Raw genomic sequence first — 13,364 nt, forward strand, 5'->3', positions numbered from 1 at the left:
GATCTGGGGAAAATATGGGAAGCACAGTTGTAGCTCTGTTAGTTGGGGCTAGCAATCTTATTAGGGAGGTGGGAAGGGAAACCTTTACCTGCTGTGACTTTGCTGTGTTTGAAGAGCAGCAAACTCTCCCAAAAGCTTTGGCAATGGTATTAAAGCTGAGCTTACTGTACAAAATTACTGTTTTGCTGCATTTTATCCCTTCCTACTCTGCTTTTGAGCAGAGCTGCCCAGTGATCCCTGAGTGGGATCCCTGCTTTAGCTGCAGCCCTCAGCCCCTGCACTGGCCCTGCTGCTGCAGGCTGTGGATGGATGATAGGATTGCCTTGGGTTCAGTTATGCAGGAAGCATTTTAACCACAAACCCCTGTGATTTGCCACTATCACTTTAAACAGTTGGATGGGCTGAGCTTTTGGTGCCTTCTTTGGGGGAGAGCAGGAACAAGCTTTGATGTAGCCAGTGTGAGATGAGCCTGGAAAATGCTGAAAATGAAATGGGGATTTGGGGGTGGGAGGGAAACTCTGCCTGCCTGATGCTCCCTCTGATTGGTAATAATGTAAAACCACCGAAAATCGTGGGCTGTGATGCAATTAATTATTCAGAGCTGTGCTACTCTGTGAGAGAAATGGATTAATCTGCCTGTATTATACATCCACTGGCTGACAGAGGTGTTTAATTGCACAGATCAGGTTTGTGATTATTTATTTTCCCTCTTTGTGCTTTGGTGCACATGACAGACTTCAGCTATTTTTTTAGCTGTGTTTCCCAGCCCAGGAAGAAGATTGTGGTAAGTGAATGAGAGAGGAAGTTCTTAGAAAATAAGAATAAAATGTTAACTGTCATCAAATGCCTGGAAATTTCTGTAGTATGGGGCTGCTTAAATGGCAAAAATCTGATCTAGCTCTGGGATTTTAAATAAACTTGGTCCAGACTTTGTCTCATTGCCTCCTGTACTCCAGTAGCATACACAAATATATATTAAATATGCAATGTTTGTACACATTTCTCATATTACTCTCTTGATCTCCCAGGGAACTGCTTCAAAATATTTTGAACAGTTTAGTTGAGACAATACAAAGCCATCTCCTCTGAGAGTGGTGGATTTGGGCAGGTCTGGCTGATGGGATGGATTACCAGCCCTTGCTTGCTGCTTTCCACCTTGGTTTCCTCTGGTGTCAATTGATTCTGTGTAGTATAGTGAATTGTCAGAGAGAGAACTACAGAGAACCACAGAAAACTCCAAAGTTGCTGATTTATTTCCTTTGTGAAAAATGACTTGACACAAGTGAAAGTTTGCAAGGAAGGGAGCTGGAGCTGTCAAAGTAAGCAAAATATATTGTTTGAGGCTGTATTTATTTTCACAGAGTGTTTTTTAGTCAGAGTATGCTACATGGAGATGAATAGCTTATTCCTCTTCAAATATCCTTTCCTGTTTAGAAGGATTCTTCTTTAATCTGCTTGTAAAGTTTCCTGGAAAGTTGGTGCCTCTCCTGGGGAAGCAGAAAGAGGAACCAATTGCTTTGGATTCCTCAAAGGCACCTACTCCCTGAAAAGCAGTGCTAAGTGGATAAATCAACATGAGCTGTTCCTTTGGAGCTGTGATTGCCAGCTCAGGCCTTGCCAAGGGGAAGCAGTGGCTTTGCTCTGAGCTCAGTCACAAGCACAGCTTTGTGCAGGAGCAGGAGGAACATGAGCTGCATTTGTGGGGTGTCCTGGGCACGGGTGAGTTCTCCTCAGAGCTCTCTCTTGTGCTTCATCCCAGGGAAGTGCTGTGCTGAGAGGGAGGGAAGGATCAGGGGTGAAGGCCTTGCTCTCCTCCTCCTGTGTGTCCTGTGGAGGAATGCTGTGGCTGAGAGCAAAGTTCAGGGATGGGAGGATGAGTCTGGGGTGGGCACAGTTTGTCAGGTTGGGGCACTTGGCTGAAGCACAAAGGCTCAGCTGGGTGCAGTGCAGGGTGCCAGGCCTGGCTCAGGGGATGGCTTTTGTCTGTGGACAGCCAAGAAACTTGGGAGTCTTTGTGTCCAAAGTGGTGATTTGTGCTTGCATAATGAAATCAGTCAATGTTTTCTGTGGTGTTGCTCCCTCCATAACCTGGAAAACCTCAACTCTGAACCCATTACCAAAACTAAGACTAAGCACAGTAAAAACTCAAAACAATTTAACATCTGAACATATTTCATATTATCCTGGACTGGTAGGAGCTGCTGACTTTGTAATCTCAAAGTGATCTCTCTCTTCTTCCAGTGTGACAAAGGACACAGCTGTCCTTTGTGCCTTCACCCTAACTGAGCTAAGCCATCTGCTTTCCTGCTGGGAACAAACTTTAGGAATAAAAGGCCTTTTTTCCCCAGAGGCCAATATTTCCCTTTCTCATCCAAATGATAGTCTTCAACAGATTAAGCATCTGTTGCAGTGTTTTACTGAAAGGAGAAGTCAGCATGAACTTCCTAGGTCACAAACCAGAGTGAATTTTTGGGAATATTCCATTGTAGCTGTGTGCAGGCATTTTGATTGCCACCACTTTGATATCCTTGCCATGGGTTTTTTGGTTAACTTTTTCTTTCTCTAGACAGACAGGAAGAACACCCTAAAATACCTTTTGGCTCTAGTGTGATGGAGCCTGAATGTTTAGAGTATTTCTGGATTTTCTACATTTACCTTCTAGATATCCTTTTTCTTTGTACCCTTGCTGTGTCTTGAGAAGATAATTCTGTGCCTGAGGAGTAATTACCACTGTGTCCAACTGCTGATGTTTTATTTTTCTCTACAGAAAGAAATTCAAGCCATGAGTCAGTGCCATCACCCCAACATTGTATCTTACTACACATCGTTTGTGGTGAAAGATGAGCTGTGGCTGGTGATGAAGTTACTCAGTGGAGGTGAGTGGTCACATTTCTTTATCCTAAAGGCAGCAGAGAAACCTGGCTTCCCTCCTTCCTCTCTCCCTTCTCTACCTCTTAAGGGTCCCACCCATGAATTAAGAATTGTAGAGTTGTTTAGGTTGGAAAAGATCTCTAGGATCAGAAAGGCCAAGGATTACCCCAGCACTGCCAAGTTTACCTCTAAAACCCTGTCCCCAATGTCACATCCACATGGTGACTCCACCACCTCCCAGCCAGCCTGTTCCAATGCTGAACAGCCCTTTCCATGAGGAAATGTTTCCAGATATCCAATCCAAACCTCCTCTGGTGCAAGTCAAGGCAGCTTCCTTTTGTCCTACTGCTTGTGCCTGGGAGCAGAGCTCGACCCTCACCTGGCTGTCCCCTCCTGTCAGGAGCTGTTCAGAGCCACAAGGTCCCCTCTGATCCCCCTTCTCTCCAGGCTGGCCTCTTTCCAGCTCCCTCAGCCCCTCCTGGTGCTCCAGACCCTTCCCTATCTCTGTTCCCTTTTCTGGACTCGCTCCAGCCCCTCAAAGTCTTTCTTGTCATGAGGGGCCCAGAAGTGACTCCAGGATCTGAGGTGTGGCCTCAGCAGTGCTGAGCGCAGGGGACAATCCCTGCCCTGGCCCAGGCCAGCTGCCCTTGGCCTTCTTGGCCACCTGGGCACTCCTGGCTGAGTTCAGCCACTGTCACCAGCACCCCCAGGTCCCTTCCCACCAGGAATCTTCCCAGCCATTCTGTACAGATAATATTTGATGGCAACCCATTCAGCTCAGAAACAGCTTCTCATGTTGTGTCCATCAGTAGTAACACCTAACTGGCTTTTGAAAATCACTGCCTGCTTAACACAGAGCCAGGGAAACTTCCCTTTTCTGTGTTTATCTTCTCAGACACTGGAGAAACAACTTTTTTTGAAAGAGTGAGTATGAAAATTTTGTATCAGTAATGTTTTATTTGAAGTCATAATATTTTCCAGGATCCCTGTTTAATTTATAGTTGAGACAAGAAATGGACTCAAGCTCTGGATGTTAACACAAAGTGCTGTTGCTAAATCCTGGGCCTGTCTTTAGGAAGACTTCATTTTCCTGGCACTGCAGCAAACAAGAATTGAAAACTGAAAAAGAAAAAAATCCCTATTTTCTTACATTTGAAAAAAATCCAACCTGGCTTCTCTGTTCTTGGCTTAATTTTGTGGACTTGTAAAATGCCAGGAGATGATGTGGAAAAATCTGGCTAAACCTGTTTGCATTTTGCACAAGAGCTCAGCAATGACCATAAAACATGTCCCTTTGAAGGTGTTCTTTAGAGAATTTTAGCAGTTCTCTTAGAAGAAATCCAACTCCATGCCAGCCTTAAGTCTGTCTTAAAGGGTTTTTAGTGTCTCATGTGTCACTAAGCAATACCCTGTGTTTCCTTAGAGGGACATGTGACAGGTCATTAAAGCTGTCATGGCTGTTTGTGTGTGGAAAAGAATCCCCTGCCAGCTCAGAGCAGGCAGTGCTGCTGTGTGTATAGAAAGAGTCTGTATGGGAAAGTTTCCACAACAGCAGGAAATGGCATTTCAGGGGTGCTGGAGAGGAGCAGCAATGGGTTTGGCCTTTTCCAGGAGTACACAACCTCTCTGAAGAAAATGCACAGCTGCCTCCATCACTTCACAGCAGTTTTGTGTCATGGCTCATCCTTGACCCTCCAAATGTTTGTTCTCAATTGTGTGTGGAGGTGGTTTTCTTTTGGTTTTTTGGTTTTTTTTTCTTTTTTTTTTTTGTGTAAAGCTGGGGAAAAGTCAGACCATCATTATCAAGGCAACACAGATATAACAACTACACTGGAAAATTTCTGGAAAAATAATTCTTGCTTCAGAACCAGCCTCTTGCTGGTGTGAATGATGACCTGCTTCTCATCTAATATTCCCTTTGAATGGGCTTTTATGTTCTTCAGCCTGATAATTGACCCTTGTGCAGCTCTGGCATTTAGTGGGGGATTTGTAGTTAAGGAGTGCTAGGAAATTTCCCTGCTTCTCATTTTGTTGCATATGTTGAAGAGTAGGGTCATTCAGTAGAAGACAGACCAGTAAGAGTGTAATTCTTCCCTTCCCCAACATTTCTGTGAGGCAAGGTTAAATTTTCTCACTTAAAAGGAATAATTTGAAGGCTGGAGGAATTGCTAAAATAAATAGAAAGACTTTGAGAATGACTTTTCACTTTCTAAGCAAGAGGATACCTTGTGAGGTATTTTCCAGCTGTTTTCTTCTATACTTTTTACTTCTCTATGTACTTTTTTATATCTGTGCTTCAGGAATCTCAGCTCTCATAGGCAGATTCTACAGCACAGTCTTAAGGATGGGAAAAGAAACTTGTGATTGGAGCTTTCTGACTGAAGAGCTTTTTCATTCACTTTTAATGAGCCTATTTTCAGTTGGTCTTAGGCTGAGTGATTTATGTAACAAGAGACACTTCTAAAACTGCCTCTCATTCCTTCCAGCTTAGTTCTTATCAGTAATAAAGTGGCTCGTTTTGCAGTCATCTGTCATGCAGTGGGAAAAATGATGATCTGGATTTCAACAGGAAAAACCTTTGAGCTGGTTTTTGAACCAGAAAACAAAAGCAAAGAAAAAGCCCCCCAAAACAAAACTGAAAACAAACAAGCAAACACAAAACTGCACCAAAACAGACTCAAAACAGAGTCACTACAGAGTCCTACACTTTCACTTTTTATAGCTGTTTAAAAAGATTTGTACGTCCCAGTAAGTACATATGAAATACATTCTGATGTCCATTCTGTATTTTGATCATGGCTTTTGTTCATGATAATTTATTCTGGGTAAAGTTCAGAATTTTACTGCCTCTTTCCTGTCAGTGTATGCTGGTGTGTGATTTCAGGCTGAAACTAGTTTTAATTTCAGCCTACAGACAGTGACCTTATTAATTTGACAAACAGCCCACAAGACAGCCAATCTGTAATGCAAACCTTTTTTGTTGTTGCTGTAAGTGTAATTTAGTTTATTTTCTGGCTGCAGTCTTTTGTTAAAATCCTAACCTGGTCATACATGCAAGTGTTTTAGAGATGTCTCTAAGGGAAAATTGTCTAAATCCACAAATTGCAGTCGTCTAAGAGTGCCTTGCTCCTCTGACATCCAGAGGGTGCACTCAAAGGTCCTGAATTACCTGTCTGACATTGTCACTGAAACAGAACTATTTGTCTCCCCAAGTACTCTGCTGATGGGAGATTTTTATATTTGCAAGCTGTCAGCAGCCAGGAGGAAGCATCAGAGCTGAGGAGCATCAGAGGCCAGGCAGGGTGGGAGCCCCTGCTCAGAGCCCTGGGAGCTGCAGCCCTGAGCCCAGAGCAGGCTCTGCTGCTGCCACAGACGTGGCTGGGATGAGGTGCTGCTGCTGCTGCTGCTGTGTGCAGTTCCTGACAGCCTCTTCCAGGCTGGTGATGTGTCTGTGGCAGCTTTGGCAGGTGCCTGCTCTTTCTGTTCCCTTCATTAGGAGCTGCAGAGCCTTTTCTCTAATGCTGGAAGTTCTGTAGGGTTCTAAGCTTGGCAGCATGAACTCGACACCCCAGCCTTTGAGTCCAGTGTTACTCCAAAGTAAAATCCAATGGCTATTTCTAGACAGCTGCTGACCTGCTCTTTGCCTCCCTGGCATTCTCCTGACAGGAATTTTACTCGTGCCTTTTTAAAGCCTGCTGAAGCCAGTCCTGCTCTCAAACTCCTGTAGCAGGAAGAGGAGCAGCTGTGCTTTTGTTCTTGTGCTTTTACTCATTGTGACCTGCTTGCTCTTCTAAATTCTCCCTGCTTTTAGCAAGAGCTCTCATTTCACAGGTGACCCATGGCTGTGGATAACTCTCAGGCTAGAATTAAGGAGGAAGTATTTCACAGAAAGAGTGGCCAAATACTGGAATCATCTACCCAGGGAGGTGGTAGAGTCACCATCCCTTGAAGAGTTTAAAAAAAGTCTGGATGTGGCTCTTGGTGCCATGATCTAGTTGAGGTGTTAGAACATGGGTTGGACTCGATGATCTTAAAGGTCTCTTCCAACCTAGAATTTCTGTGATTCTATAAAACTGTTGTTCCTGTGAAACAGCTGGCCCTGGTGACTTGCTACATCACACAACAATTTTTCCTGTCCTAGCCTGCAGCAGATAAAACCTCCAAAATATTTTTCAACTGTGCAAATCCTTTAAATACTGAAACATTTCCAGGCAGGACTTTTGGATATTCTGTCCTCTGCTCTAAGATGAAATCTGCTAAGGAAATTGCTTTATTGAAATAGTTAAATCTTTTATTTTCCAAAAGTTTTTAAGATTAGCTAATCAACTTCTTACTTCAAGCTTTGATCTGAAGTTCAGAATGCCGGACCAAAAGAGGTAGGCAAATCTTAGTTCTCTACCAGGGAGTTAGGACATCTTGTTCTGCTGTGTTAATCTCTGATCTGGCTCCTCCTAATTCCAACAGAGAGTTCTGATCAAAGCATAAACCACAAGTCCTTAGAAATCTTTGTGCTTATGTTGAATTATTTTCTTAGGAGAGAGATATGCTATTTTTAATTCATCTGGAGGGATTTTGATTTTATTTGTAGAAACACAATTCAATTTCAAACAATTAAGGATGGGGTAAGTCAGAAGCAGGGGATGGCAGAGATTTTACATGGTTGCAGAATACAATGTGTGTAGGTACATTGCCATCCTAACTGTAATAAGCAAAGCATGAAAAATTAGTTTGTGTTCAGATTTTCTCCTATAAATGTCTTGATCACAACAGCAACAGGCTGTTTTGCTCCCTTTATTGTATTATCTTGTTTTCTGCCTTAATCTTTCATATTTCTTCTGCATCCATGCACATGCCCTGGGGGGAAGGAGGCAAGAAGTGGATGTTTCCTTAGCTTTCCCTCTGAGGAGGTTGAACCAGGGTTAATGTCTTTTCCTTTGTTTTGTATAACTTGTTTCCTTTACTTTGCTACTCTCTGGCTGTATCTGTATTCCTCAGTCCCAGAAGAACTGAATCCAAACAGTTCTTCCTTCTTATGCATCTTCTTCATCTGTTTGCCAGAGACTGACAAGGTGCAGATTTAATTCTTGGCTCTAATGACGTCCAGGCTCACTGAGACCACTGGCTAATGCTGAGATGTCTTGAAAGAGCAGCAGTGACTCTGCCAACTCCCCCTTCTCAAAGTTCAGCCTGTTCAGCATCAGTGTTTGTCAGGTTTGGGGCAGATTTTGGTTCTCACAAAGTTGTGTGGTGATTCCCCAGCACTGTTTCCAATCCTGTTTGTGCCAGGCCTCTAAATGGCCAATCAATGCAGGTAGTGTTACCTGCTTTTTTATTTGTTGTTTTTGTTTTTTCCAGGTTGGAAGTTTTTGAGAATTAAATTTTCCCATTCTGCCTCCCAGATGAAGTTAAAGAGGAGTTTTCACTGCATTTAACTTCAAGTGTATCTTGGTTCTGTCACTTAAGTTATAATATAACATGCAAGATATGGTTCCCATAGCAACCAGCTCTGCTGTACATTTTTTGTTCCTCTGGGGGCATGTAGAATTCCAGCTGGAATATTCCTGCATTTATCTCTAATCTTGTTCCAAACAAGCTTTCCTTTCTGCTCAGGTTTTCATGCCCTTCTGCTTCAGCCCCAGTGTGCTGGTGCCCTAAGCAGTGTCACTGATGAGTGTGGATGTTTTCTTCCTCTGCTGAGGAGAAACGTCAGAAACAGGCTTCCTAAATGCCATTCCACTGGCTTGCTGGAGTAGGTGAGGTCAAGGAATCGTGCTCTGGATTTGGAACAGGAAGCCTCAGTGTTTGTGGTGGTTTGCTGTTGAAAGTGAATCAGTGGAACAATTAGGACTTGTTGCCCCGAGGGTGTGATTACACAGAAGTTTGCTGCAGCAGCAAAGCTGGTTTAAGGAGTTCCTGGCTCTTTGGTCTCCACCCTGCCTGGAAAACTGGATTTCCAGTTACTGCAGTGATCCCATTTTATAGCATGGCTTTGGAGGTGATGCAGGGGCACAACAGTGAGATGGTGAACCCTGAAACTTTAATCTCATTTTGTCACCATAGGTAGCCTGGTATCTTTGCTAATTCACACAATTCATGGTGTTGAAGGAGTCAGTTTTACTGGATATGTGTGGGCTGTAAGTCAGGTGGGGTGCAAAGTTTTGCTGGGATCCAGGACTGCCCATTGGTGTCAATATCCAAAACCTGAATATCCTTCTCTTACAAGCAGTTACAGCTTGGCCTCTCTCAGCTGAGGGTAAGTGTGTACAAATTCCTTCTAACTCGTGCTGTCCTTAGGAGCTACAGCATGAGCAGCCTTTGGAGCAAAGTGGGAACTTGTGAGTTTGAGCAGAAAAGCCCTTCCCTGTCAGCTGCTGCACAGTGTGCACTGAGAGCTTGCTCTTTGCTGAGGAGGTGCAGTTCCATGAGCACTGGTGTCAGACACGGGGATGATGAATGACAGGCCATGCTAAATGCTTTATCAGATTGCACAGTATCTCTGGAGGCTTCCTGTTGATGAGCTGCACAGTGTATATTTGATGGGCAGGAATTTGTTTTAGCTGCATTTTTTCCATATCAATCACTAAATGTTGTCTGCTTTCCTTTGTCTTCTGTTGGGCTTTGAGATCAGTTGCTCATCACCAGCTTTCTTTAAACATCCTTGTTAATGACAGCATTATTTATATTTATGGTTAGACTCCAGTTCTGACCCTTTTTTCTGTGTCTTGTTTTGTCTTTTCTTGGTATGTGACCCTTCTGGGCTTGGAAGAGCTTTCCAGTCAGCCTCAGCCAAACTTAATTTCTTTTTTATATCTTTCTCTGACTTAGGATTCAGCTTCCTGTACTTTGGGTCCATACTTGCTACTTGTGAATTTTTAATGAGAAAAATAATAAGGGAATTGTTGTAATCAAACCTAATGCCATGTGTAATACACCAGAGTGCTTCAGAGTATTATCTAAAATAGAGGTTTTATTTTAGAGAGGAGCCAAAGATATATTTTTTTCTTTTCTGGAGACATTGTAGTGGATTTGTTTTCTCCTTGGAAATCTTGTAACTGTTAATACAGAGCAAGATACCTCATTTCCAGTGTGAACCTCATCCTCTGGCCACTAGGTTCTGTCTTAAAGTGAGATAGAGCAGTTTGCACATGGAGCACAAATCCATAGTGAAACAGCATTTAAGCAGAGATCCAGCTGTGTTGGGATGTGCTCTCTCTTCCCCAGTTACTCCTGAACTGGTGTGAAGCTGGCTCAGGGGCTGGCAGCCTCTGCAGCCATGCTGGTGTTTCCCAGCAGTGTGGGCACATCCTCTGCTGTGGTTTAGGCCCTGGTTCCAGTTCAGCTGCATTGGTTTCCAGTTAATTGTAGCAGTTATTGTATTGCTGGATTGGGAACAGGCCACTGTGCAGAACAGTCACTTCCCCCTTTAGACTCTGATTCCCTCATCTCTTGGTCCAGTTAATGGAGTTGGTGTGGGAATTTGTATCCTGAGGCAGGGGAGGCCTTACCCTGGTGAGTGTGTCACACACACAGACAGACAGACACAGACACACCTCTGGTATCAAATTTGCATGGGATTGCTCAGCCTCATGCTGCAATCCAATCCTGCCCTTCTAGCAGGAGGTGTTTTCCTTGACAGTCAAATTCCCGTGACTTCTCCTCTCAAAGCAGCTCCTACCTTGGCTGTGGCTTTCTCTTTGGGGATTTGGTTCTTTTCTTGCTCCATGCCAGGCTTCCTGAGCCAGAATGCTGGAACATTCCACGGAGCAGTGCTGGGAAATGCAGCTTGGCTTTGTTCTTTGTATTCCCTGGTGCTGTGCTTAATGAAGTTGTAGTTGAGTTGTGAATCAGAACCAACTCCCAAACTTATTGATTTGTGAGTTGGAAAAATCCCAGTTTCATGGTGCTGTGGTGCCATGGGATGATTCTAAGAACACTTTTTCCAGCAAAAGGGTGGCTCTTGGGTTGCTTCTCAGCTCTTTCCTGCAGTGGGCATTTTGCTGACCCCTTTTTGCTGTTCTTCTTTCTGCAGAGGACTGACAAATTCCCCCACTTCTATGAACATCTCAATGTGAAAGTGGTTTTAAAATAAATGTGCTTAAAAAGTGTCAGGCAGGACTGGGAGCAGATATAGCCTGGGTGTGAATCAGCCTTTTCACAACCAGGGCTGCCTCTGTGCATGCCCTCTTGTCTGTCTGCCCTCCACCCCCCTTTCAGGGTTAAATACAACCTCTCACTTGGCTAAATAGAGGATTTTTTGACCAAATGAATTTGAGTACACCATATGATCTGCCTCCTCATGTTCCCTGAGCCCTTTGCAGGAGAAGGGAAATGTTTGTGAACCGAGTCTGCTAACGGAGCCGTGTGTGGAGAGAGGACAAAACGAGTACGTGAAGAACCACATATTTTCACTGGACTTCCAAAACAAGTGACAGTTTGTTCTCCAGATTTAGGCACATTTCAGAGGAAAAACCTGGACAGTGGATGTGGAGGGGCTTCTTTGGTGGGATTTTTTTGATGTCACAGAAATTCTTGTCCAGAATAAGAAGCCTCAAAGTTTGTAAGCTTGTACTCTTTAAATGCGAAAACATCATAGGCTGAAGGCCAGGTGAGTCCTTGTGACACACAACAGAGAATGCTTTTCTCAGAACATAAAGGTGAATTTCAGTGAAGGGGTCCATCTCCAACATCTGAAAGTAAAGATATTCTTGCTCAGATGCAGGAAGTCCAACATATATCAAAACAACCTGAGTTACGTCTGGGTGGAACCTTTGGGTAAGACCCATGTCAAAATTCACTGAACATGAGTGTGTTTCTCTGCTTGGGTGGGGTAAAGGAAGGCTGAACACTGAGTATGTTTGCATAAAATGTTGGGGCAATGTTATGTAACTTCATTTCTGTATTTTTTTTCATTTTCCTCTGGGTTTTTTTCTGTTGTTAATGTCTTCTGTGTTAAGATTGTATCATCTGCGAATATCTTGAACTAAACAAAGATTTTTTGGTAAGAGGAAGCTGAAGGTGCTGTTCAGGGCAACGAATTTATCTCACAATTTATATCCACTGGGTTTACTAGATGTCTTGGTGTTCAGGTGAAGCTGGTGCCAGTGGGCAGAGAAGGTGGAAAGTGAGAAATAGCTCTGCAAGCTTTTAGATGAGCTCAGCAAATACTGCTTTGCACCAGCTAAGAGACACTGTGCACCCATGTGATTGTTTCCTGTGCAGTTTGAATTGTGCAAAATGAGCCTTTCCACATGGTGTTTGTATTCAAAGCTTGCAGCTTCTGCTTTCGTAGGAGACTCCAAAAGGAAAATACTCTAAGTGAAAACTGATCTGCACAATTGTTTTAGCCTAGAAGTTCAATTGGGATAGTTAATAAAATAAATGTTAAAGAGGAGGAGTTTTTTGTCCACCTGAACCTGAAGGGTGAGAAGAAAATCAAACTAAAAACCTCTTTTGTATTTTTCACTTGCTTCGGGAATTTACAAGGTGAAACTTTTAATTCTCCCATGGGCCACATTAATGAGAGTTTCTGTTCTTAAATCCAAAATAATTTTCTCTTACCTTTTTGATTGTGAGTCAAGAAGAATTAACTTCTCTAAACTTTTCTAAAACTGAGCCCAGCTTTTCTAAACCAGCTGAGTTAGTACTGGGATGTTCTTTCCCTGTAAGTTTCCTGTTCAAAGACAAACAAAGCTGCAATTTATGTTCTCCAGTTGTGCCTGCTTTTCTCATTCTTTAAGAACTTCCCAGTACTGCTGACACTGCTTTGTGCCCATAGCTATAAAAACCCTTCTAGTCCCTAGCCAGCCATTAAACCATAGAAACCCAAGTTTGAAGGGGCTAAATGGCACAGGCTTTGGAAAAGAGGCTTAGCCATCCATGCTGGAGCAATAAAAGGTTCTGAGAAGCGTTTTCAGTGCAGCTGCAAATGCAGGGAGGGCAGCAGGCAGTGCCTGTGGAAAGCTGGGCCGTGCACAAGAGTCCGCTGCGAGTTCCTGGGTGGGTTTGCAGAAGTGCTTTGCTCTCTGAAGCTGCTTTGTCATGGAAGGTGATGTAATTCACACCATGCTGGGGAGAGAGACTAAACATGCTTCTAGGGATGGATCTAAGCTATTCCAGTTCTGTACACAGTGAAGAAGGGACTTATTGTCACAACTCAGCCTCATTTCTTCTCTAGTTAATGATTTCCACTTTTTTTTTCCTGTTAGGGTTGTACCAGCCATAGCAGATGAGATTTTTCCTGATATTCCTCTGCACAGAATTTGTAGGAGCTGAAAGTGCCTAATTTTATCAAGCTTGTTACCTTCAGCTTGAGTCCTGGCAGCCCCCTGCTTTTTCCATTTCCCCCTTCAGCTTCTCCAGTACTCAGCACTAAGCCAGCTGTAGCATCAGTGTCTGCTTAAAAACCTTCCAAGTGTCAAGTGTGTGTACATTTTACACTTTGGCTTGTTCAAATAACCTCTCAATGTTCACAGGGGTTTTGCATCCCCCCTTGA

The 13,364-nt window shown here is 43.5% G+C and overlaps 1 protein-coding gene across 2 annotated transcripts in view; it reads left to right on the plus strand.

The window, feature by feature from the left end:
* OXSR1 (oxidative stress responsive kinase 1) overlaps nt 1-13,364 on the plus strand; it is an 88,356-nt gene that overhangs the window by 25,832 nt on the left and 49,160 nt on the right. For both annotated transcript variants that reach the window (XM_005491423.4, XM_074546297.1), the window contains one exon: nt 2,768-2,876. In XM_005491423.4, coding sequence (XP_005491480.2) covers nt 2,768-2,876 — 109 coding nt within the window. The remainder of the gene's footprint in view (nt 1-2,767; nt 2,877-13,364) is intronic.

This window comes from Zonotrichia albicollis, chromosome 1, assembly GCF_047830755.1.
Source record: "Zonotrichia albicollis isolate bZonAlb1 chromosome 1, bZonAlb1.hap1, whole genome shotgun sequence".
NCBI classification, from domain to species: domain Eukaryota; kingdom Metazoa; phylum Chordata; class Aves; order Passeriformes; family Passerellidae; genus Zonotrichia; species Zonotrichia albicollis.